General features: G+C 41.4%; 4 protein-coding genes, 1 long non-coding RNA gene and 1 pseudogene across 6 annotated transcripts; 2 read left to right on the top strand and 4 right to left on the bottom strand.

Moving 5' to 3' along the window:
• Positions 1 to 374: 374 nt before the first annotated feature.
• LOC140797325 (probable V-type proton ATPase subunit d) lies at positions 375 to 5,250 on the bottom strand. Its single transcript, XM_073150680.1, has 10 exons — positions 4,894 to 5,250; positions 3,948 to 4,068; positions 3,702 to 3,809; positions 3,507 to 3,609; positions 3,292 to 3,372; positions 3,110 to 3,195; positions 2,854 to 2,913; positions 2,727 to 2,775; positions 1,530 to 1,664; positions 375 to 707 (listed from the first exon to the last, which is right to left on the bottom strand). The coding sequence occupies exons 1-10, from the start codon at positions 5,072 to 5,074 to the stop codon at positions 576 to 578; spliced, it is 1,056 nt and encodes a 351-aa protein (XP_073006781.1). The 5' UTR covers positions 5,075 to 5,250; the 3' UTR covers positions 375 to 575.
• A 979-nt stretch (positions 5,251 to 6,229) lies between these two features.
• LOC140798080 (ATP-dependent Clp protease proteolytic subunit-related protein 1, chloroplastic-like) lies at positions 6,230 to 7,859 on the top strand. Of its 2 annotated transcripts, none has more exons than XR_012110775.1 (4): positions 6,230 to 6,516; positions 6,997 to 7,047; positions 7,152 to 7,335; positions 7,447 to 7,859. XR_012110775.1 is itself a non-coding variant. In XM_073151808.1 (4 exons), exons 1-4 carry the CDS (start codon positions 6,459 to 6,461, stop codon positions 7,624 to 7,626), a joined length of 501 nt encoding a protein of 166 aa, XP_073007909.1. In that variant the 5' UTR covers positions 6,230 to 6,458; the 3' UTR covers positions 7,627 to 7,859. The 2 variants fall into 2 exon arrangements, 1 of the variants encoding a protein (XP_073007909.1); XM_073151808.1 differs by having other exon boundaries at positions 6,969 to 7,047.
• An 891-nt stretch (positions 7,860 to 8,750) lies between these two features.
• LOC140798147 (protein QUIRKY) lies at positions 8,751 to 12,305 on the bottom strand. The gene has a single exon (XM_073151909.1). It carries the CDS (start codon positions 12,108 to 12,110, stop codon positions 9,018 to 9,020), a length of 3,093 nt encoding a protein of 1,030 aa, XP_073008010.1. The 5' UTR covers positions 12,111 to 12,305; the 3' UTR covers positions 8,751 to 9,017.
• Positions 12,306 to 13,633: 1,328 nt separating this feature from the next.
• LOC140798149 (uncharacterized) lies at positions 13,634 to 14,542 on the top strand. The gene is made up of 2 exons (XR_012110786.1): positions 13,634 to 13,790; positions 13,853 to 14,542. It is a non-coding gene; the product is annotated as an uncharacterized lncRNA (long non-coding RNA).
• Positions 14,543 to 15,342: 800 nt separating this feature from the next.
• LOC140797846 (uncharacterized) lies at positions 15,343 to 16,777 on the bottom strand. Its single transcript, XM_073151527.1, has 2 exons — positions 16,519 to 16,777; positions 15,343 to 16,216 (listed from the first exon to the last, which is right to left on the bottom strand). The coding sequence occupies exons 1-2, from the start codon at positions 16,625 to 16,627 to the stop codon at positions 15,540 to 15,542; spliced, it is 786 nt and encodes a 261-aa protein (XP_073007628.1). The 5' UTR covers positions 16,628 to 16,777; the 3' UTR covers positions 15,343 to 15,539.
• Positions 16,778 to 17,039: 262 nt separating this feature from the next.
• LOC140797845 (FACT complex subunit SSRP1-like) lies at positions 17,040 to 23,271 on the bottom strand (annotated as a pseudogene).
• Between the last annotated feature and the right edge of the window lie 189 nt (positions 23,272 to 23,460).

The raw sequence follows: 23,460 nt of genomic DNA, 5'->3' as shown, positions 1-23,460 counted from the left end.
GGGGAGGACCTAATGAAGCTTATACCTCAGATTGTGTGTCAACACTTATATTGTTTACACAAATAAATACATTGCACATATATAGTTATATAAATGCACCACCAAACCAAAGTAGCCCTTATTTGCAAATAATATGTTCTGGTCTATATTCCCTAATGTGATCATAAACTGGACTTGCCACGCAAAGCATTCATCAAGTAGGCGTCCAGTAAAAGAAAAGATCGATCATGTAAGAGAGCATTGCCCTTATGACTAAGATAAACTGGAAGGACAAACAGAATAAAATTCCTTGCTAGTCCTTGGAGAAAGCTTAAAGAAACACACAACGAAACCAACCTCACTTGTAACAAAAATTTGCTAATCCAATAAAAAACTTATTAAGAATGCAGCATATTCTTTACTGGCATGGATTAGTTTCACATTATTCCGATAATGTAATAAAGAACGATATATGATCCTTTGATGACCATCAACACTCAACAGAGATGAAGGCATACGACCAAATAAAGGGATGAGTCCATACGATCTTGTGATGTGAACAAACTTCTTTACAACACTCTTAAAAGTAACGCCACTTAAAAAATAAAGACCACACTGTCGTGGACTCTGGACTTCTGATTTTGTGCAACACATTCTGAGATCCACATCAGGTTCCTGATCTCCTGCTCCCTTAGTCTAATATAAGCAAAGAAAACGGCATAGTGGAACTGCATCACAACAAAAAGAAATGTCAGAAGGGGCCCTCAATCCTCATGTAATGAGTTAAAAAGATTAGCTTTCACACTTTCACAATAGGTGCTGAAGGTATTATGCCTTTGTTTATAGGACTCATCACTCTCCTACTATCAACTGTTCTGATGGGTTGGATATCTTTCCAGATAAAAACTTGTTAATTTATAGCCCTCTTTCCTTGCTTTTAGTTCCGCTTATACTGGCATCCTCCAAATAACATATAGTAGGCTTTAGAGCTGTAGCTTCTATTTAGGGTTACACTGATATTTTCCTCTCTAATTTCACTGGTAGAATACTGGTAAGCAGGGATTTGTAAGTGAGAACAAGTCAGGGAATGCCTGAATTAAAAAGATTGTAGTGTTAATATACCATCTATGAGTTGAGAAGACAAGAGGGAAGAAGGGTAAAGGAGGAAATGAAAATGATTGGCAATCACCACTTGAATCTCTCCTGCTCTAGACTTGTAGACAGACATTAGGACGAGGGTTAAACATTCCTTCAGCACTAATATAAGCTAAAAGAGCAGCTGCAAACTGCATAAATATACTCCATCTACAACCTTGAACACACTGCATTATGAAACAGTTTGGAACATCTCAGGTTGCACAAAAAGTACAACAATTATGCATAGCAAATTCAGCAATCAAAAACTGATATAAGCAAGGTTGCAGAGTTATACCACGAGGATAATGATAACATATAACAAATTCAGCAACAAAGACACAAACTAAGCATTATTCTTATAAGAAAACCAGATGCAACCATGTACATGCATACATATGTTTGGATAGACATACCTGTTGTTCAAAAGCCAGGCAAAGCCTTTTCACCTCTTCTTCATAGAAGGCCTTGTCCAGCATCTGACTTTCTCCATAGGACATCTTGGCAAAAATTGATTGATATGGAGGATATTTTTCCATTGCAGCACGCACCTGCAAAAGAACCCAAAACAATTGAGCAGTCATGATACGGATATTCAGGACTTTACATCTTGCAGTAACAACTAAAACTATTATATATTGAGGTTGGGAAAACACCGAGGGCAGGAAAGGAAAGGGGAATTTGAAGACAGTCTTGTTTACAATATTCCATATCCCTGGAGCCAAAGATTCTGTTGGTGGAACAAGAGGTGCTTCGAAAGCATAGTAATTCAGAAAGATCATGCGTTGACCCCACACACCACCACCGAGGGCCTAAGATGAAGCAAATCTAATAGTTCCAGGCAAGGAGTTGGATCAACAGGCCAATCTTAGAAACCTTTTTCGAGACAGGAAATATGTTGGCTAACCATTCGGGGTATTCCTCAACAAGAAATCTTGCCTCTTGCTTGAGAAAACAGAATGTGCACAAGGAAGGCAGCAAATGAGGTTTTCTAAACATTATACTATGGAAAAGACTGTCTCAAGAAAAAAAAACATTTATCAGATTTTCTTGTTGACAAAGGTTGAATCAGCAACATACAAACTGCAGAGACAGCATAAACAGGCACGTAATGAAAGAGATATGACCATAAACTTGTAAAAGATAATTAAAAAAATAAAATGTAGGCCGACCCCAGTGCTCTAACTGCTACTTAGCACAGAAGAGCAGTCAAAGGAAGCCAGATTTTGATTTATGCCCATCACACTCATTGTGTGCCACGATAACCTCTCCCGTGGAATACCACGTCACCCCAAATCTTAAGGGGGAAGCGCTCGGCCTAGGGCATAATAATTGCTAAATATCAGCATTAATATATAAATTGTCACATGGCTTTAGAATAAAGACCAGTAAGACCACACACAAGATACAAACATCCAGTATGAAACTTTTCCAATGATTTGAGAAACTCCATTACAGCTAATGAGAAAGTCATTGCATGAATAAGAGCATGTATGCTAGCAAAGCAATAGAGGCAAGATTAAGTATCACAAAAGTCAAAACAGATGTTGTCTATCTTCAAACAAGTAAATTAACAAGCAAAAAAATAAGCAACTTTCAATTTGGAAACTTACCTGGTCAATGTCCTCACAGACAGCGAGTTCTTCATGTCCGTAGGGGTACCTATCATGCAAACAGTCATACCACTATAAGCAACAAGCATAACTCAAATCCAACAATCATAGTAATCAGAAAACTTACAACAAACCAAAGTTGGAATAAAGCTTCCGACGGTCATCTCTAGTCAATTCGGTACCAATACTGTAAAAAGAACATAATTTAGCATGAATAATGTACTGTACTCTTGACATATGAAAATCCAGATTGAAAGTAATACAAGATGTACAAATACCATCTATTGCTTCTCATACAAGACAACAAACTAAGACTACAAATATCCGATGACAAAATAATAAAAAGTGTACCAAAAGGAGCAACATTCGTTTGTGGGACCAACCTATTTATGGTTATATTGACAGCTCTTCTGTCAGCTTCATATGAAAGAAGGTCACACATTATCTCAGCCGTTGCTCCACCCAGTTTCTGATTTGAAAAATTGACATAGTTAAGCAAAAAAGAAAAAGCATATGACTACTTACAGCATCGAAAAAGACTACCATTACAAGTAGCACTATATACCTGACAGAATTTGTAGAAGTCCTCAAGGTATGCTTTGTAGAGAGTGTTCCTCATTATCTCAATATTCATGTCATCCAAATCCTACAAGACATTGCCACCAGAAAGCTTCATAAAGTGACATTACTAGAGTCTTCTACATTTACAAAATCTGGGAATTTGTTCAAGTTACTTGAAATTATAGTAGACGGAACATGTGAAATCCAAAAAATAAGTACCTCCGAGGTAATGCATTCTGAAAAATATGGAGCTAATGGCGTATCGACAAGAACTAATCTGTAAAGATCACGCATGTTCTGTGCAACTGCAAGTGATGCAATGCTGTTGAAGGGCGGAAAAATAACAGTAGCTCAGCACTCTCAGGGACTATTGAACAGATAAGTACTTACCAAAAAGGACTTCCAGGGATATACCTGTCAAACATCCCCAAAGGATGACATTTCTCCAAAAGTTCATGCACATCTCTCTCATGCAAAGTACCAGTGACAATAAGCACAACATTATCAATCATGTGCCCATACCTATATGAAGCAAAGACAATCAAGGTTTTAATGAAGAGCCCTAGATTAATAATCAGTAAACCAAACCTAAAACAAGTGGTTTTGGAGAATGTAAAGAAAAACTTCTTACAGAAGTGCACTAAAATAGATAATACCTACGTTATGTATTCCAAGAATGTGGACAATGGTTCAGTGGCTTGGCACAACATATGCTTGTATTCATCAACCAGCTTAAGAGTACATTTCTCAACAATTGTGGTCGTATGCAAAGGAGAAGGCTCTGCAGGCAGTTGAATGTTAGAACAAAGGAGAGGCAGCTAGATAATTGACAACAAATACAAAACAGACACAAATCACATATGATACTATTATCAACTACCATATTATCACATATTTGATGATGATAGTAGAAAATAATAAGGCCACTTTTTATCACTTCTCACACAGCATCATGACCATCCGTGTCTGCATTTAGGTCTTCGCCACATGAGAGGGAAGAGTGCAACAAATGGAAATACAGGGTTTCTTTGATTTCGAACCAACACCTAGGAGGTAATATGCACTTTTCCATTATGACATTTAATCTTATAAGGGCATCAGAGAAAAATAGACAACCACTACGACATGATCCAAAATTGAAAGTAATTAGAATTTCTGTTACTTCCGGAGATCAAAAAATATTCCAGAAAAGTTTTTTCTAGAAAAAAGAAAGAAGAAGAAGAAATGAAGCAAAATCTGATACAGGAAGCACGCCCAATTTTTAAGGCCCAAAGAAGAAACAACAACAGTATGGGATGCCCATGGAGAAAACATCTTCCAGTTCAAATTGATGAAAACTTCTCGCACATCAGTGATGAAATAAACGTTTTCTCCACACATTTCCAAAGCGATTGGCTCTCTAGAACCGCAAATTATTTTTCACACATCAATTCCAACATGCAGAAACATCAAGAAATACATAACCTCTTCAAATAATACCAATCTAGATCACAATCCACTGTAAATCTAAAGAATGTAGGAAAATACACCGAATAATCATGGATCTAATGAGAAATGGGAGCAAAATCGAATCAGGATCCAGAGAAATAGAGAGAAGATCGCGCACCGTTCTGGAGGTAGGGCGCGTACTCGGTGGCGGAGAGGTGCATCTTGATGTCGTCTAAGGTTTCACACTGGCAGAGATTGTTGTAGTCAGCGGCGGTGAGCAGGCCAGAGCGATAACCCCGGACGATGGCCTCTAGGTACCCATCGTGGATGTTGAAGGTCATGGCTTCGAACCCATACATCGTGGCGGAGAAAAGGAGAGATCCGATCACCGGGAGGTCGTCGGATCAAGGAAGGAGATGGAGAATGTGAGCAGGGAAGAAGAAACCCTAGAAATCCGAAAGCGGTGACCGAGGGTGGATAAATAGAATCTCGAGGTATGGTACTTGGGCGTGGCTGGTGGACGGCGTGCTCACACGATTTTCTAATGAATAATTCTATTTATGATTAAGCGAATGATTTGCAATATAATTCCACTTTATAATCACATTAGCAAATATGGACCACAAAACATTACTTGCAAAATAAAGCTAAAACTACTAAGTCTTTGACGTGGGACTTAGATTTGTGAATTAGGATTTTATAATTTAGTTTTATACTGAGCCGATCGAGCCGAGCCTGAGTGAGCCGGCTTTAGCTCAGGCTTGGCTCAATATTGATTTCGAGCCTCTTTCAGCGACTCGGGCTTGGCTCGGTGACACCCCTAGTCTTTGTAGTGTCGAACCATTGCTAAGGTTTGGCGCTGATATTTTTAATAGATCTCTCTCCAAGCCAGCCTCACCCATGAGGATGCTTTTTTAGTGCTAGGTGCCTTCATTTTTTGTCGAGCTAGACTATGTTTGTGTTTTTTAAATTTCTTATGAGATTTTATCTTGGTGTGTTTTGTTGTAGGTGTCTAGTGCTTGTGAAAAGATTGTATCTGATTTAGAATTGGTCGGCCTAGTTTGCTTCTTCTCTTTTATTTTAGGGTTTGTAATTTATTTTGCATGTTCGTTCTTTCAGGGTTCATTATGGTGTTGATTCATACCATAGGACGCCGAGTTATTTATGCATGTATCTCCTTTCGAATTTGTTGATGTTCCTTCTTATGATGCTGCTTGTTAGCCAAGTGAGACTATGAGAGGATTGTTTTCACGACGAATATCTTATTTTGTCTACTTTTTTAGTCTCAGCTAAGTATAAAGCTTGTTATAAGATTAAGATCTTTTTTTCCTTGATTTATTGGTATTAAGTTGTAATAATTTGAAAGCTACTGACTTCTTTTAAAGAAAAAAAAAACCTTTATAGTGTCAATTCATTGATCGGATCCACAAATCATCTGGATCCGATTACACCCAAAGGTCGAAGAAATCCACGGGTCCGGCTCCGACGCCAGCCAACCGGATCCGCCCCCGCTTCCGAGTTCCGATAAATCCCTGTGGCTATGGCGCTCACATTTCGTTACTCCGCGGTCTCCGTCGTCGATTCTCTCTTCCTCGACCTTTGACGAGCTCACGTCTTCCTCACCACGAAGAGCGAGTCACGGGCCGGCTTTACCCAAGAGTTCCTTGTTGCCGTCCTCCAATTCGCTGACTTCGTCTCCTCCCACACGAAAGGCGAGTTGGAGATAAGAGTCGCGAGGTCCCAATGACTAGAACTACATACCGAACCAGTTTCGAGAGGAGAATCTCAAAAATGGATGCGAGTAAAATGCCTTAACTTTCACGCTCGCATTAGTTTGAAAGATTTAATTTTAAATTTAGTAGCTTTGGGTTAATTGAATTAGATTGGTATATCAGTGTTCGACTATAGGAGATGAAGTGTTTGATAGGTTTCAGGGCGCTCTTTTGATCCTATTTGAGGGAAGGAAAAAGAGAGAAAAGAGAGTAGGTTTTGGAGCTCAAAATCAAATGCCTTCAAGAGTATTTTATCATGAGAGATTTCCTCTAGTAGCAACGGTATTTAGGTTGTAGCTTGTAGGATATCTACTTGTATTTAGTAGGTTTGCAATTCTTCACTCTTTCTATGATCAGTCACTGACAGCAATCTCACTTTCCAGTTTTCTCAAAATTGGGTCATAATTTGCTTTCCCTTAATGCATTAGTTAAATATTGGTTCCTCCTTGACAGTGATAGAAAATTACTATAATGCTTCTAGATATCTTCATTGTCTTGATGCTTCACAGATGGACAGAAGTTAACCCTGTAACACAGCGCAGACAGAGAAAGTTATGGAGGTAATAAAACCTTTTATACATTCACTTTATGCAATATTGTTCGAGGATTATTTCAATAAAAGAAACTGAGAAGAAAGTCTATATCATGATTCCATATGTAACAGGAGAGCATTTCATCTGCTAGAAACTACCTTGACAATGGAGGAATGTATATCCCGTCCCTCGAAGTATAGTATGAGCTTAAGCATGTACCAAGGAGGAGCTAGAGGATATGGAAGACCAAGCACTGTCCCTCCAGATTTGCCTTCTTTGTTCTTAAATACCCGAATCATCTACCTTGGAATGCCTGTAAGAAATGAACTTTCAGATCAATGGATCCTATGTTGCTTGCACAATTCCAATTGCCCCATATATTCATTTACATTTTGTGTTTGATGTACCATCTTGTTTTCTTGATAGGTTGTTCCAGCAGTGGCTGAGGTTCTTGTTCCTCAATTTATGTGGTTAGATTACGATAACTCCTCCGAACTAATGTCCTTGTACATAAATTCACCAGGGAAACAAGTAAATACCATTTCAGTTGTCTTTACCATTTACCAAATTACGAAGTCCCTTAGTTTTATGCTGTACAACAATTAATGATTGTGATAGATTGATTCTCCTTTGACACATGATCATCTAGAATGAAAAGATGGAGATCTGGATCTGAAACAGAGGCCTATGTAATAGCTGATACAATTGCTGTAAGAATTTATTAGGTGTAGGAGTCAAACACTGCTAATTGCATAAAAACTACTAATTCATGTAGATTCTATATATGCCATTCCTAGTCAGCCGTTTTAAGTTCTCTCAAATATATATTTGCTGGATGCAAGAGACCCTTATGTGTACAATTTTACCTGAAGTCTTTTGATTTATTTTTTCATCTGATTTTCTTCTGTATTTTCCATACAAGATAATTCCTGCTCACTTGAAGTTTGCATATTATTCGTAATTATAGTTGTAATTGTTCACTTGAATTTCTGTTCAGCCCTAAGTGGTGAACCGGCTTACTTGACTCTCGTTTAAATGTCCAACATATATGATGATATGCAAACCATAGCTCAAAGTTTCGGCTTCGGTTTGGGTTTTGACTTGGTTAAAATATGACATGTTTCGGTCAATTTCGGTTCAAATTTTATTGTATCGGTTTCAGACTTTTTTAATAAATAGTCTTCTTTATCTTATTTTTCAATGCATTATATAAAATTTTATAACATATAAGTAATGAGGTTGATATTGAGTCAGATACAAACTAGATTCAAGTCAAATCAAGTTTTGAATTTAAAACATATATTAAAATAATTATTACTATGGTTGTTTCGGTTGAATATTAGTTTCAGAGGAGAGTTTCAGATCGGATATGATCGAAACACAAAATGTTTTGGCGAAACATCTTGATTTTGAATGAAACTTCAAACCCTGATGCAAATTCATACTACTTTTTTCTCTGCCCAAAGTACTTGCAAAGAGAAGGTGTACACAGTGAACTTTGTCAAGGCACACACACATTGAAGACTTGTATACTGATGAACGAGCTTGGAGCTATAATGCGAGTTTCTTACCAAAACATGAATTGGTGCCGATTGTAATTTGCAATAAAACTGTGTACAACTAAAAATATGAATCACAGTCAGGTTGGTGGATTAGTGTGTACTATTTTTGATGAATTCGTGAGGTGTAACCCCATGGAGCTGTATCGTATTTGGCATATGTTCAAATGATGATCAGAAACAAGAAGAATATTGTGCTATTAGACAAAACAAGTTCATGTATGATGAAAAAAAATAAGGACATCCCGGTCCATGATATATATATATGTATATATATATATATATGTCAATGGCTGGTCTCCTTGAATAGTAGTTTACGTGAACCACACCCTGTATCTCTTACATCCTCAGATTTATTCCCATGTCCAATGCTGATGTACTCCTCTTTGCATAGTTATTCACCCCTCACTTAGAAAAAAAAAGAAGCAATCTATTATGCTACAGCAGCCTATCCGAGAGGCTTGGCAGCCGCCGGAAGAAGTTGATGCTGGCTGGCGGCATCGGGTCCCTGAACATGGGGTGGCGGAGGAAGTAGAACCCGAGCGCCACCGCCACCATCTTAGGTGGCACAACGTAGAGCACAACGGCGACGGCGAGGCAGACCCCGATAAATATCCTGGTGGCCCTCGGATCCCTCCAGCTCACCAGCGCCTGCACCCTCTCCCCCTGCGCCGCCAGGTCCCCCATCACCCTCTGCACCCTCCCGGCCAACGTCCTCAGCCTCTCGTACCTCAACCTCATCACCTCCATTCCCTTGTTTCCATTCCCATTCCCGTTGACCGGGTCGAACTCCTCGTCCAGCTCGTCCCCCTCCACCGTGTCCGCCTGCGACAGCCTGGCGTCCATCCCTGCGGGGCCACGCGGCCGGAACCTATAGTACCATACTCCGATCAGGAAGATGTAAAGGGCTCCCGTAGGGACCACCAGCTCTGGGTACCAGACGAGCACGAGGTAGAGCACGTGCACGAGCACGGTGGTTACCGGGTTCCTCCAGCGCCGCACCTCGTCGACCCACCGGGCAAGCCCCACTGCCCACGCCACCACCCCCATGATGCGGAACCAGTTCGCCTTACTCCGCCTCACGCTCCACGTGTGCGCGTCCGCGTCCAGCATGTACCGCACCACCTCCTGTCCCAGCGGCGGCTCCGCCCGCCCCAGCCACGCCGCAACTGTCCGTATTGCGGCGCCGCGGAGCGCCTCCTGCTGCGCCACTCCGATCGGGCGGAGGTAGTGCATGCGCGGGAGCAACGGCTGCGTGTACGTTACCCACGTGTCCGGCAGCTGCGCGGCGCACGCGAACCGCACTGCGATCTGCACCTCCCCCATCTTCTTCAGCCCCGAGCGGAGCAGGACGAGGAGCGGGTAGAATCCGATGTAGGCCCGGTTGCTCTCCAGCGTCGAGACCCGGACCCGAACCTTCCCGATCCGGTAGTCCTGGCGGTCGTCCCCCACCATGTCTGCGAACATCCGCCAGTTGTCGAAGACGCCGATCGTTAAGACCGTGCACGGATCGTAGACCTGCCACGTGTACTGCTCGTTCCACCGCGGGTCGAAGCTGTCGGTGATGGTGCGGGTCCGGATCCACTTCTTGCCGTACTTGGCCACACAGTAGGCGTCGGTGGACCCCTTGGCCCCGCCTTTCGTCTTCATCGGGAGGAGGCCACGTGCCCCGATGATGCCGAGCTCCAGCGTCCCCACCGGCGGCTTCCAGAGTTGTTTCGCCGTGGGGCGGTAGTCGCTGCACACGTGCGCCGCCTCGTCCAGCACGTGGTACCCGCCCTCCAAGCATAACCTCAGATGCACCCGGCCGCCATAGTTGGCTGTTGTCGTCGTCGGGCTGCAGTTGACCACCTCGGGCCCCATGGTCCCCATCCCGACCTCCAGGTTGAACCACTTGCTAGCCACCACGTGGCGCTCGTCCAGCCGCTGCTCGACGGAGCCCACCGGGACCATCGCGTGGCCGACGAGGGCGGGCTCCTTGATCGAACGGTCCTCGACGAGCACGATCAGGTTGTCGGCGAGCGGCTCCGACGCCACGAACATGAGGTCCTCCATCCAGGAGAAGGTCGATCCGCTCCCGCTCACCGTCGACCTCCTCGTCCGGGCCGACTGAAACCCCAGCTGGACCTTGACCCGCACGTCGAACATCGTGCCCGGAGGCGGCGACGAGACCCGTAGGTCTTGGGCCTCGATAACCGACACCCGGAGGTACCACAGCTTCGGCGACTGGTAGACCTTCGAACGGGTGTAGCTCACGTACGGCGCGTCCGAGTTACACGACTCGGCGAATGACTCGTCGGCCTGGGTCCCAATCCAGACTGCGACCATGATGTCACCCGTCACCGGCCCTCCCGGTTCGGCCCCCTCGAGCCGGTACCACTGCGGGGCGAGCGGCCCATCGGGCTGCTCGCGGACCGGCACCTCGGATAGATCGAAGCAGACCCCGCCGAGGAAGGCGTCGGTCGCGCAGGGGCCCCCGTCCCAAACCGAGATCTCCAAGGTTGGCTCGGGTTTCGAGTGGCTCAAGGCGAACACCTGGCTCCACTCCGGGTTGCCCGAACCGGAGTCGCGGGCCGGCCTGGACCGGAGCAAAAGGGACCCCGTCCGGACCTTCACGTATGGACTCTCGCACGGGCGGATGCCGCGTGCCTTCACGACCCGGACGAAGAGGTACTGCATCGGCTCGACAAGGTCGTACGCCGAGTGAACCGGTTCGACCGAGTCGGTCGAGGAGACGAACCTTCCGGAGATCACCCTGGGGGCGTACTCCGATCCGTTATTGCATCGCCTCGCGATCCGGACCCGCTCCGTGCTCGACGTCGTCTGCATCTTCCTCACCTCCGGCGGGTATGGATCCACAGGCTCCGCCTCCGGATTCGCCGGCGGAGACGCAGGCGCCGGAACCGACGCCGGGGGATTAGGGGACTCGTCTATCACGACGACCGAGACGGGAGGCGGGAGCTGCATCTCGACGGCGGTCTCCGTCGGGGTAAGGATCTCCGGAAGATCCTTCGGCTCCTCTGCGGCGTGGGGCCGCGGAGAGGGGTTCTCCGACGCGGGATCGGGCTCCTTGTCCTCGGGCGGCGGGATCGGCTCGTCGTAGTAGTAGATCTTGAGGCCGATCTCGCCGCGGATCCAGCTAAGCAGGCTTCGCTTCTCGAGCGGGAAGTAGATGATCCCCTCCTCCCCGCGCCGGGAGAACTGGGACCCGTATAGGCGGACGCGGCCGAGGAAATGGTTCTTGCGCGCGGCGGAGGAGGAGGAGGAAGAGAAGCGCTTGTCGTGGTAGACCTCGACGTCGAGGGACTCGGCGTCCATGGCGGAGGGGTCGGAGACGAGGAACTCGAGGGTATCATGCCACTGGGGATTGAGGTCGCGGGGGACGGTATGGGTGCGCTTGCGCTGGCCGTCGAAGTCGACGACGACGTAAGGGCTGGAGGTGCCCTGGCCGTCCTTTGGGAGCAGATCTCGGCCGTCGACCACCTCCACCACCAGCTTCCGGACGGTCCCTGATGCCCCCAATTCCATCATCCTCGCATCGCAAGACGAGAAATGGGAAAGGGGTGGTTGGAATTTGCTTTAATCTCTCTTTCTCTCTATCTTGCTTAATTCTCTCCACAAGAGGGGGTTGCTTTTGCTTTTTGGTGGGAGGAGGGACGCTTTTGCGAGATTCCAAGCTAGATGTGAAGGATTTCTTTCTTTCTTGCGACCGAAGCCGTTGGGTTCTTCTTCCCTATCTTCTTCGCTTTTCTCCACTGTCTTCTTCCCGCGCTTTCCAGATATCGAATTCGAAGGTGAGCTTCATTCACCCTCTGACTTATTACGTCCACTTTATTACGCAGATTATTAATTTGTTATTACTAGGATTTCCTTTTTTTAATACAAACATCGTCATCTATCACACTATACGATTCGAAATACAAAGTCTAAATGCATTATTATTATTATTATTATTATTATTATTATTATTCTATTCATTCTTGCACAGTGGAACATCGTAGATAGCATGCATCATCTAAGATTGATGTCGATATCCACTATCCCTGTGCAACGTCCATTCGGAAAGATATTTTCCAAGTAAACATTCGCTGTTTGTTTGGGTTTAACATACGTTTACATTTGGATAAGACGTCAATAGACTGTCTCAGGGTTGAGAACCAATGCCTCCTCCAGCACATGATTAAGAAGAATATAAGGACTGATGCAGATGTAAAGAAAGACTCAAACAAGAGGGAGAACAAAGTAGGCATCAGAATGTTTTTAGTGTTTGTGTGCATGGCCCACCAAACTCAAAGAAAAACAAATTTCCTTCTATTTTAAAAGATGGAATTTTTATTTATTTATTTATTTATTTATTTATAATAGAGTGCCTCATACTCTGCTGTGTTTTATTCTTTCCCAACAAATTACTCAATCACATATGTCTATTGTCTGACTTTCTCTTTCGTCCTAGAATACAGAAACTAGTAAACTGCTTTTTCTGATCCTGTTTGGCCTTTAGCTGAGATACATTGGAATTTGTGATAGTTTACTGCTGGATATATTGAGATAGACGATCTGTTGCTAATCTATGATCATCTCCAATGAAATCTTTTTCTTTGATAAGATCAAACAGAGATCTAATTATTCTCTTTTTCGCCGCAAATACACTATGATTGTGGTTCTACGGCGCAGTGTGATGCTCTCTCATGTTGTGATCCATCTCATGAGTGACATACTGACATGTCAATGTGGGGTGTTAGGAAATTTATTGGATTCGAATGCCATGGCAAGTTGGTGAAACATTCTTCTTCCAGAATACTATTCATTCTTTTCATGTTGCAGAGACTACAGCCAGGCGACGAGGATATGGTTCACGCAACAGCACAAGGTGTATCCACATATGGGACACTTGTCATGGATCATTATGGGGAAGATCTGTGTTTGCTCTTTGTTTGCTACAGCTGATCCAAGCAACGCCACCCAACTCTGACACCACACTCTAAGATGCTTCGATACTGTCTGGTAGTTACTGATGGTGGTGAAAGATGGAATCTATTCTCTTAACACTTTTTGATCATGTCTCTAGGAACATTTGCTCATTTATGAGGACCACCAATCTCATCAGATTACTCGAGCTACTCCCTCAATTAGAGAGCCACAGATCTTCTTCAGGCTTGGCTGCAGGAGTTTCTGAAGCCACAGCCCACAGTGTCTTGGTTGCTAGAAAAAGTCTGTCAAACTAGTTACGAAATTTTTAACTTTTTACTTAACTGCTGTACATGATTTGGCAGGCAATCAGGGGCAGCCAAGTATCCCTGACTGTAGGGAATTTCTCTAACTGAAGCTGCAGACAATCCATGACCCAATAACCTTGCCATGGAGATCGACAAGATTGTGATGGCTCCATGTTTACCTTTGCAGATTTGGTCACAACTCCACCTTATATGAAAGAATGATAGTCCAATTTCTGGAACTTGGAAGGTGTCAACTTCAAAAGAGAGGATGAAAAGAAACTGGCTTTGAGAATTTGGAGCACTTTGGATTTTTTTTTTTCTTAAAAAAAGGTTTGTAGCTTCACATGCAGAAATCATCAGTATGTGGATGCAATAATCGTCCAACATGAAGTTACCCTAAAACCTGAACAGTTAGCTTGCTAAATATGTGGTCGAAGATTAAATGGCGGCGATATTTTGGTGCCCTTTTGCTTATGAACTCAGGATAAAATGCTGAAAAAGAGCAACCTGCAAAGATAGCTAATCTCTAAAGCTCAAGAGTGATGTAAAGAGTACTCATGGAAAGCTGAAATATCCTTAAGATAGTCAGATACCTCGCATGGTATATGGATCTTTGCCACATTTTGGCAAGCAAACTATCTGATCACCTTGCATCTTTCCTGCATTTTGAGTTTTTTTTTTTCCCCTGTTGTTTAAAGATGTGTATAGCCCTTAAAGACAAAGCAATTCCAAGTTGCATTCTTCGTACTCTTTATATGCTACTCATTTGCTGGCTTACCTTTCACACAAGGCAATTGTGTACACATGTTCATTTCAATGTTTTATATGTGCAAATGCTCCTCTACAATATAGCACTGCACCTGACGCATATGTTTTGAGTAATTTTCAAGAGTCTCCAAAGTGGCTCCTTATGCTTTATATGTCTTATGGATATTGATATTCTCTTTTGTTGATTACATCTTGCTAGCTGCTTTAACTTTATCCATCATTTTTCTCATATAGTGTTCATTATAAAATCTATATATAAAGTGATTGTCAGTATATTGGTTGCACCTCTGATTTCCTTTAATTTGTGAAGTTCTTAATTCTGAGCTTCTAATCTATTTTGGAAATTTCAGTCCTCTTATTTCTGTCCTGAGATCATAAGTGACTGTTTGGTATGCAACTCAAGTGTTCTTGTTGGTGCCATCTATCCTGAGATTAAATAACAAACTGATCTCTGGTTTATGCATTTCATGTGATTAAGTTCAGAGCATAGTAGTATCTACCAATTCTCAAGGGTCTGGTTAAATTTCTTCTTCACACTGACTCTGTCCTTTTGTTTTAGCTTCCTTTAGACAACTTCTTGCTTTAGCAAAAACCATCTTGGTTGCAGTTTGACGGCGAACTTTCTCTAGACATTAATAGGAAGACCATCTCGGTCGCAAACTTTACTATAGAATACATGTAAAGATTCATTCATATTCTTGTAATAACCAACATTTTTTTTTCCCCACGATGATTTATCGCATATTCACATCTCATTTTATAATAAAATTACAACCATGTCTCAAATATTCTGTATATTTCATGTACATCACCATCGTATTTATGAAATTTGTGCTTCTTCTCCAACTTCCTAAGGCATGATTGCAGTTCATCGGTCTTGTTTGCTGTCGATACATTTGGTTAGATATAGTATAGAGCTTTACAATCTAAATGTACTTAATTACAACCAGAGTGTGAATGGTACTGAATGCTCATCTTATTTTCCACTTGACCTCATCCTGTGAAACACAATCAACCCAATAGAGATGGATGTAACTGCAACAGCAATGATCACCTTGTTCTTGTCGATTTTTTCCATCACATTATCCATCAAACCAGAGTCCCACAACCCTTCCACATCTTTGGAGATCTTCTCTTTCCAAGCAACCACCTTCTTTCTCATCACTTTCACCTTGCCATCATGACCTGCAGCACTAGGCTTTGGTTCACCGACGGTATGTCCTGGCATGCTATACTCCTCCCTCTTCTCGTCGGTCTTTTGCTCAGCTTCGACGCTAGGAGTTGCTTCTTTTGTCTCCTCGCCCCTTGGCTTCTCCTTATGTGTGGAGTCTTCTTCTTCCTCCTCGCTGCTCTTTGTCTTTCCTTTCTCTTCAGGAGACTCTACTTTATCATCACTCTTTGGCTCTTCTTTCTCTTCACGAGACTCTACCTTCTCCTGAGGTTTTTCTTCTTTTTGAACGACTTTCTTGGGAAAGATTAAGGAGAGACAACTCCGTTCCAGTCTCCCGCTGATGTTATCGATACTGGAGTCTGCAGGAACTTGGAAGACATTATGGAAGCGAGCATAGTTGCCACCACCCAAAGGTCTTTGTCCCTTAACTGTTAGCTTGCCAGAGCTGTCAAGTTGGACACCGAACTCTTCCTTCCTGAAACCTTCAATTGCAGCAAACAAAGTATAAGATATCATTCCGTATCTTTCTGATCTTAGTCTGCCATAGAAACTAAGATCTTTATGTCTCGATCCTAGTTCTGTTACCAAACTTCCTATGTCGTCCAACACTTTTTATTTGTTCGTTATTTGATCTAAAAAGAGTTGTTTGTTGCTGCATTGTGATTAGATCTAGAAACATATTCCCATTTTATCTAGCTGACTTCTGCACTCCTTATATGTATCATAATATTCAACTTCATTGAATCTTGTTGCGGTATGTGAGAATGGTTTAAAGCCAATGTACCTGGAAGTTGAAGGAGAAGGACATGATTCGCAGGGTCTTCCTTCCACTCGAACTTTGGCTGGAGATCGGTATATTGAGGCTCTGCACTCTTTCCTTGCTTGCTTGCCATGGTGAACTACTAATATGGATTAGAAACTTTTGAGAGTGTATGAAGTTGTGTTGAGTACCAGTAGAGGGTGGCATATTTATATGCATCAAAAGATGGAGCTTGTGAGAGCTTATTCCAAACTTTTCTTCAGGGTGTTTTTATCTTCTCCTATGACAAAGGAAAGGTAACATTCTTTGCTTTTCTAAGCTTGGAAAGGAGCCTTTTCTATTGTCTCTTAGGATGTCTCCGTATCTTTCCTTGCTATTTGACTTGGCAGTTGGATTTGCAGGTCCTTTATCCTAAGAATAAGTAAAGGAAAGGTAACTTGAGACAGTTAATCTCGAATTACTTGTTCAAATTTTGTTATCCAAATTAATTTTGAGAACACCTCGTTGAGAGTGAACACTCAAGGTTCAATGTCAGAATATCTAAGTTCTCCCCAAAAAAGTTAAATAATTTATTTTCCAAATTGGATAAGTTAATGTATCTCGAGCTGATATAACAACGAGCCGTGCCCGTGTTACATCTCATGCTACAAAATCACAACATTCTTTTGCCCTGCTTCGTGATAAATTATACAACACGCAAGAAAACCAAAGGGCAATATACAACACACTGGTTTTTATCAACCAAATAAAACAATAGGTATTACCAGTTGCAAGCTGGAACTGAAGCAGGGTTTTCTCATTCGCCATCTAATCCGTTATCAGAATCTACGTTCATTGCTGATGCCCCGCTTTTGTAACCAGCCATGGCTTCCTTGTAGCGCTTTGAATCAGCTTTAGCCATTGACTCGTATGGCTCCTTTTCCTCAGCTGCTTGCAAATGAAACCAGAAGTGATCAAAAGCATGCAAGAGATTATCTGACTCAAATTATTTACCCGGCTAGACCGAGGAAACAAATATGAAAAGATATTTGTGTAGTGAGATCCGTCTAAATACAAAGTCAAAACCCTAATATGTTATAGATAAGTTATAGTTTATTATATAAGTTATACTCAAAATCCTACTGTAGATTAGTAGCCAGTGAGGCCCATCATGCTAAATGTGATTGTGTAGAAAATTTAGTCAACAGAAAGGGACTGTCCTCTGATTGGCAGCAATAAACATAATAATGATTGTTAAGAAGTATCTGCAAGGTGAAGGCATACCTGTCATCTTCTTCCACCTCTCACCAAGAGCCCTTCCAACCTCAGTAAATGACATTCCTGGATGACTTCTCTTTAGATTCTGTCCATGTAGAGCATAGTTAGTTTTGCTAGTTGCTTGGTTCAGGCATCTGAAATGCTGAAGGATAATGTAAAGGAATAGGAGATAAAAAGAAAAGGCCTATGTGGGTTTACCGGTGTTGCTGTCAGAAGAACCACACTAACAAAAGATTATAAGAGGAACTTCAAAATGGTCCAGTGTTTCTACTAGACATAATGCTCATCATTCAGATACCTAGGTCTGCTGTATATCATCTTACTAAGTCACTTCCAGGCTATAACATAAACTCTAAACTAATTGTGTCTACTTCTTGGGACCAGAACTGAATTTCACTGCCATAAGCGATCAATTCTTCAGTTAGAGTGGTCATATTAAGATTGTTATTGCTTGATGTAGTTGACTAAAATAAAATAGTTCATACTTGAAAGTAAAAATTATCGGAACCTCATTTAGCTTTCAGCTGGGGCATGATGGGTGTCAGATTGTGAGAGATGCAGAGATTCTTGGAGGACTGCAAAATTACCAGAAAGAAATAGCGAAGAAAATAATACAGCTTCTCGTTATTAAGAATGTTATATTTGTAGGAAAGAGAAATAAAAGAGCTGACTTAGTGAGTTCAAATAATAAATAAAAACAAATTTTGTTGAGGAAATGCAGTCTTTTTTTTTCTAGTAGATTGCAAGTAAATTTAGGGATATCATAAGATTTATCCTATCATGAAAACCTACTGACGTGAACATACACTGACAAATAGAGATGAATATGACAATTATTAGGACAGTCAGAAGGTACATGTTGCTATCAATCAAGCAAAGTTCACTCCAAAAGCTGCATGCATGAGAAAAAGACATACGAAGTATGAAACTTGCCTCTCGTTCGGTATTTGAGAAAAACATGAAACCAGACATGGCTCTCTTTGGTGCATTGGGATCTTTTTTCTTTTTTTGTTTTCTCTTCTTCGAACCTTCTTCATCTCCATCCTTCAACTTTTTCTTAGATGAAGAGGACTTAGCAGCAGCAGGTTCTTTCTTAGAATCCTTTTTCACAGGCTTCTGGAATGACAAAACAGTTTAGTTAAAAGTTAAAACCGCTTGCATTTTTAAATTAATCAGATCAAAGTTAATGTTGAAATCTCTAAACCAGAACAGAATTCCTCTTGAAATAATAGTTCTCAAATTAAGTCCTCCTTTACATCTTTTTCTTCTCCACTTTCACTAGCATCAGACTCCTCCTCTCCAGAATCATCAGTAGGAGATCCACCATCATCCATTTCAGCAACAAAATCTTCATCCTGCAAGAGTGATATCAATTATATTCCAAAGGTCATCTAGAAAATTGTCAAGAGGAAGATGAGATAGAAGAACACCTCTTCATCACTGTCCTCACCACCTGCTTGTTTTTTAATCCGTTCAAGATGTGGATCAACAGCATCATCATCTTCAAAAACAGATGCAACACCCTTTGTAGCTTTTCCATCTCCAAGGTTCATAATTTTGAGACCCTTTGCACTTAATTGAAACATGAAGTTAGAAATCAGATGGCTTTTATTAATCAACTGAAAAGAGAGTACATGAAAAAGGCGACCTACTTAATTGAGTCAAAGAGGTTATGATATTCATTCCTCTGGATATTCCTAAACAGATGCTCTTGATCATTTTTCAGTTTTACAAGAAGGTCAAAGTAATGAGATGATACACTGGAGCCACCAGCACCATGCCTTTCAAACTCAACATAATCAATCTGCAAAAATAAATCTTGGAAGGGTGAGTGACTGTACATCCAAACACAACTTACACATGCAATCATAGTAGATCAAAATTAAAGAAATCCAATATTTGGCATCTACCTCATCATGAAGTATGAGAGTAGGAGGTCTTGGTAGAAAAAAGAAACCCTTCTCAAGTGGATATAAAATTCCATCTTCAGCTTTCAATGATGATTTTACTGCATATCCACCTTGACAACTGCGGAATTTACCTGGTCTGGTAACTTTGGCTCCGGATAGGCCACGCAATATTAAAGTGAAAACCTCATGTATTAGCCCCTGGAAATGCCAACAAAGATCCCTTTAAACAGAAGCTGTGGAAATCATAATGACTTTACCACAGTAACTGTCTCATTAATAAATCTAATTGGTATCATGAAAATCTTATTGAAATAGCAAATATCAAACCCTTGTGGACTCAAACACTTCTGTTTGTCCAATACTTGCTGTTTATCTAGTTTACCAATTAGAAAAAGAAACACAATTCGTCACCCTTTAAGAAACAGTAAAACATACACCAACTATGCTATAGGAAGTGTATTAAATGTCAATCAACTTACTAGCATGCCAAGGTATGCTTACATCATTAACTTTCGACACTTAAGTCCCAAACCAAGTTCATCTTATCATACTTCAGTGCCAAATTTACTAGCACATAAGCTCTCTGTTTTTCCAGAAATATTTTCAAGAGATGCAACAGATCATAATTTGGACACCCTGAAAAGTAAAAATTGATTTGAGTTTCAATTATGAAAGGTAAATCACCTCAGGTGATCAATGCAAGATTTACCTTATATGATGCCTCCAACCTATCCTTATATCTGGTAGCCAGGAGATCCTCACTAATTGATAGTGTTTTTTCAATTACATTATCTGTTTCAAACTTCACAGGACAAGATAAAAGAATGGCAATGATTATACAGGAAAGAGGGGGAAAAAGTGGAGCTATAAAGAATATGCAATCTATAAAGCATGACCACTGGAAGAGAGTGCGCACCTGAAGTACGATATGTGGATACAGAGTTAAACCTTTCCGGATGGGTGGATCAAGCGTAACAACAACAAAAGTATGTGGTTGATTGAACTGCATTGAACAAAAAAATTAAAGCTCAGTCCAAGGAGAAATCTCAGGCTTCCCACATTGAAGTTGCAATTATGTAAATCAACTGCATGCAGAACTAGTTATTGAACTGCTATATCTTGCTGAAGTCTCCATCAAATTAAAACAAAAAAAAAAATCTTGGTGTCACTTTCTGGGCTTTGTCAGAGAGAAGAAAACCTTTGGTAGTAGGAAAAGACGAACAACACTGCTAAATTGAATCTTGAAATCATTAGCCTGTCCTTGAAGCCGCAAGAATGACAGATGAAGTTCAACATTGTATCGCCCTCTACAGACAAAAGCACTAGTCTTAAGCTACCCAACACACAATTACATACTGAATGCAGATCTTTCATGACAAATAAATGGAACACATGATAATCAAAGAAAAATGATACCTTGGCGTGAGAATTGCAATTCCTTCAAATGTGACAACTGATTCATCATTTGATCCAACATCTGCCATAGACAATATTTTGTCCAAAAAAACCTTCAAGAGGAAGATTATTACAGAAAATTAATCATCACTGATCACTGACTTAATAAATTATAGATGGAACAAATCCGAGCAACTAACCTGAGCTGCATTTCAACTCTCATCACCAATATACTGGGTGTTGGAGTTAGGAATATGAAAGCTCAGATCCACCAATGAATCTTTCTATGATTTGAAAACAAGGAGATCAAAATAGACAACTGCTAAAACATCGTAACAACTTGAATGCTAGTGAGATTTTCAAGGAGAATAGATATCCATCTACAGGCTGAGAGAATCATCACAAATTTAAAGTCCATAAAAAGATAACAGAGCCAATTATTAGATAACTACCAAATCAACACTCTTTCCGATCAGGAAAGATAAAGTCATCACAGGCCAGGAGAAAACAGAGACCTGGATGCAAGGAATCTGTCTGTATGTGATCAGGTTTGTCTAATTTCATGTATCAGTACCAAAAAGCATACAAACTAATCATATCCCAACATGAAGGGAGAGAGTCACAAAAAACAACCACATCCTAATAATCAGATGCAATTACATTTTGGAGGGTCCCTGTTATTGGTCCATGTTGCCCCCGTTAATTTAGGGCTTTGTCCACAGTGTTGCCCCCTGTGAAACAGATACGGTTTCGTACAACAATACATAGCTCATTATTCTGAAAAGGTAAATAGATAGAGTACCTCATTAGCTCCAGCAGTGTCATCCACATGGAATTCCAAGTACACATCATTTTTTCCTTGTAATTCACTCTGGGCAACGTCTGATAAAGATACTTCAAATGCTTGTTTAGAACCTACCATAAAGGTAAGAACATTTCCTGCAGTGCATGATAATCAGCATGCGTGAAACATGATCTAACTTGATTTGCACAAGGAAAAAAAAGAGGCTACATGCAGGTATAACCAAATGACTCAATGAAATAAAATCGGCATCTAAGGAAGGTCCAACTATACAAGTGTATAACTAAGCAATCACTGCTATCAAGGTTCTCATAGATACTGCCAATATAATGACATTCCATTGGAAGAAATTCTAGATGGAAATATTGAAAAAAGACTTGCTTTTTAATAGAATCTTCCAACCATACTTACTCCCTTATCTGAACAGCAATAAATTTTAAAAATAAATGTATGAAATCAAGCAAAAAGGTTGATATGTTAAAAAAGAATAAGAAACAACAAGTAAGCTCCAACCGCTAATATCAACTTCTCCCCAGTTATGTCCACTGACAGAGAGTTGCTTCTCTTGTGCTGTTATCCCCATAGACTTTTGTATGAAATTGGTCAAGTTACTAACATCCTACAAAATTAAATGTGACATTATTGAAGTTAAATATAACCCAAAATGTAATTGAGAATTATATTTAAGTAACTAAAATAAAACAGCAAGTATCCATTAGAAAAGGAGAAAATATACATGAGAGGAGAAATATCTAGCTTCTAAAATTCCACAATATACATAGCTCTAGAGTTACAAGTTTCACCTGCTCACGGAAACCTGTGAATTTGTAAAACAAACCCTCCTTAGTCCTAACTCGGAACTGATAAGTCCTGGGAACTTTCATCCAGGTTACATCAGCAATATCAATTTTCTCCACTTCAACAACCTTCCCACCTCCAAGCTTCTTCCATGCAATTCCACCTGAATGCACTCTGAACTGCCCTGGGTTCTGCAAGAATCTCAGAATCACAATAGATACAGCAAGTTACATCTCTGAGCGTAGTTCGATCCGGAAGGAAAACTGATTGATCGAAAGATCTAAAACTCCTCGATCGAACCGCCGTTGGAACTACAGATCCAACAGTAGATTCCGATCCTTCTAAGTAAAGAATCGGTACCGAATTCTTCGATCAAGGAGGAGAGATGAGAACATCTGATCGAATAGAGAAGAGAAAAAGGAGATTACGTTTCCGCCGCGGCCCCGGAGGAGGATGTTGTTGAAGAGATGACCGTCGGCCATGGCGATGGCAATGTTTAGGTTCGCCGCGTCCTTCGAGCTTCGACGCCGATGGGGGAAGAGGAGAGCGGGAGTGGGGCCCACCGAGACTTTCGGATTTCGATCTTTTGCAGGAGTGAATGCCAGTGACTAGGAAAAGTTGTACGTGGACAAGTGGGAGTGGGGTCGATCCGATGTCTTCTACTATTGGGCTTGGACCTTTGAAATTTACATTCCACGCCCCGCATTTTCATGAATTTATACTCAGAACCTTGCAAATTCACGCATTTATATTTCACACCCTGTATGGTCAATATTGACAATTTAATCCTTGATTTTGGACTTT

Source organism: Typha latifolia, chromosome 11 (assembly GCF_019914945.1).
Source record: "Typha latifolia isolate L0001 chromosome 11, TyphaL0001v2, whole genome shotgun sequence".
Lineage (NCBI taxonomy): Eukaryota > Viridiplantae > Streptophyta > Magnoliopsida > Poales > Typhaceae > Typha > Typha latifolia.
This window is presented reverse-complemented; position numbering and strand designations above follow the sequence as displayed.

Coding starts and splice junctions, on each gene's coding strand:
- LOC140797846 (XM_073151527.1), bottom strand. CDS start 16,627: ATGGCAAGCAAGCAAGGAAAGAGTGCAGAGCCTCAATATACCGATCTC. Junction 16,217..16,518: donor CCTTCTCCTTCAACTTCCAG/GTACATTGGCTT, acceptor CTGCAATTGAAG/GTTTCAGGAAGGAAGAGTTC.
- LOC140797325 (XM_073150680.1), bottom strand. CDS start 5,074: ATGTATGGGTTCGAAGCCATGACCTTCAACATCCACGATGGGTACCTA. Junction 3,373..3,506: donor CAGAATGCATTACCTCGGAG/GTACTTATTTTT, acceptor AATGTCTTGTAG/GATTTGGATGACATGAATAT. Junction 2,914..3,109: donor GTCAATATAACCATAAATAG/GTTGGTCCCACA, acceptor TTCTTTTTACAG/TATTGGTACCGAATTGACTA.
- LOC140798147 (XM_073151909.1), bottom strand. CDS start 12,110: ATGATGGAATTGGGGGCATCAGGGACCGTCCGGAAGCTGGTGGTGGAG.
- LOC140798080 (XM_073151808.1), top strand. CDS start 6,459: ATGACTAGAACTACATACCGAACCAGTTTCGAGAGGAGAATCTCAAAA. Junction 6,517..6,968: donor AATCTCAAAAATGGATGCGA/GTAAAATGCCTT, acceptor TAATGCTTCTAG/ATATCTTCATTGTCTTGATG. Junction 7,048..7,151: donor AGACAGAGAAAGTTATGGAG/GTAATAAAACCT, acceptor CATATGTAACAG/GAGAGCATTTCATCTGCTAG.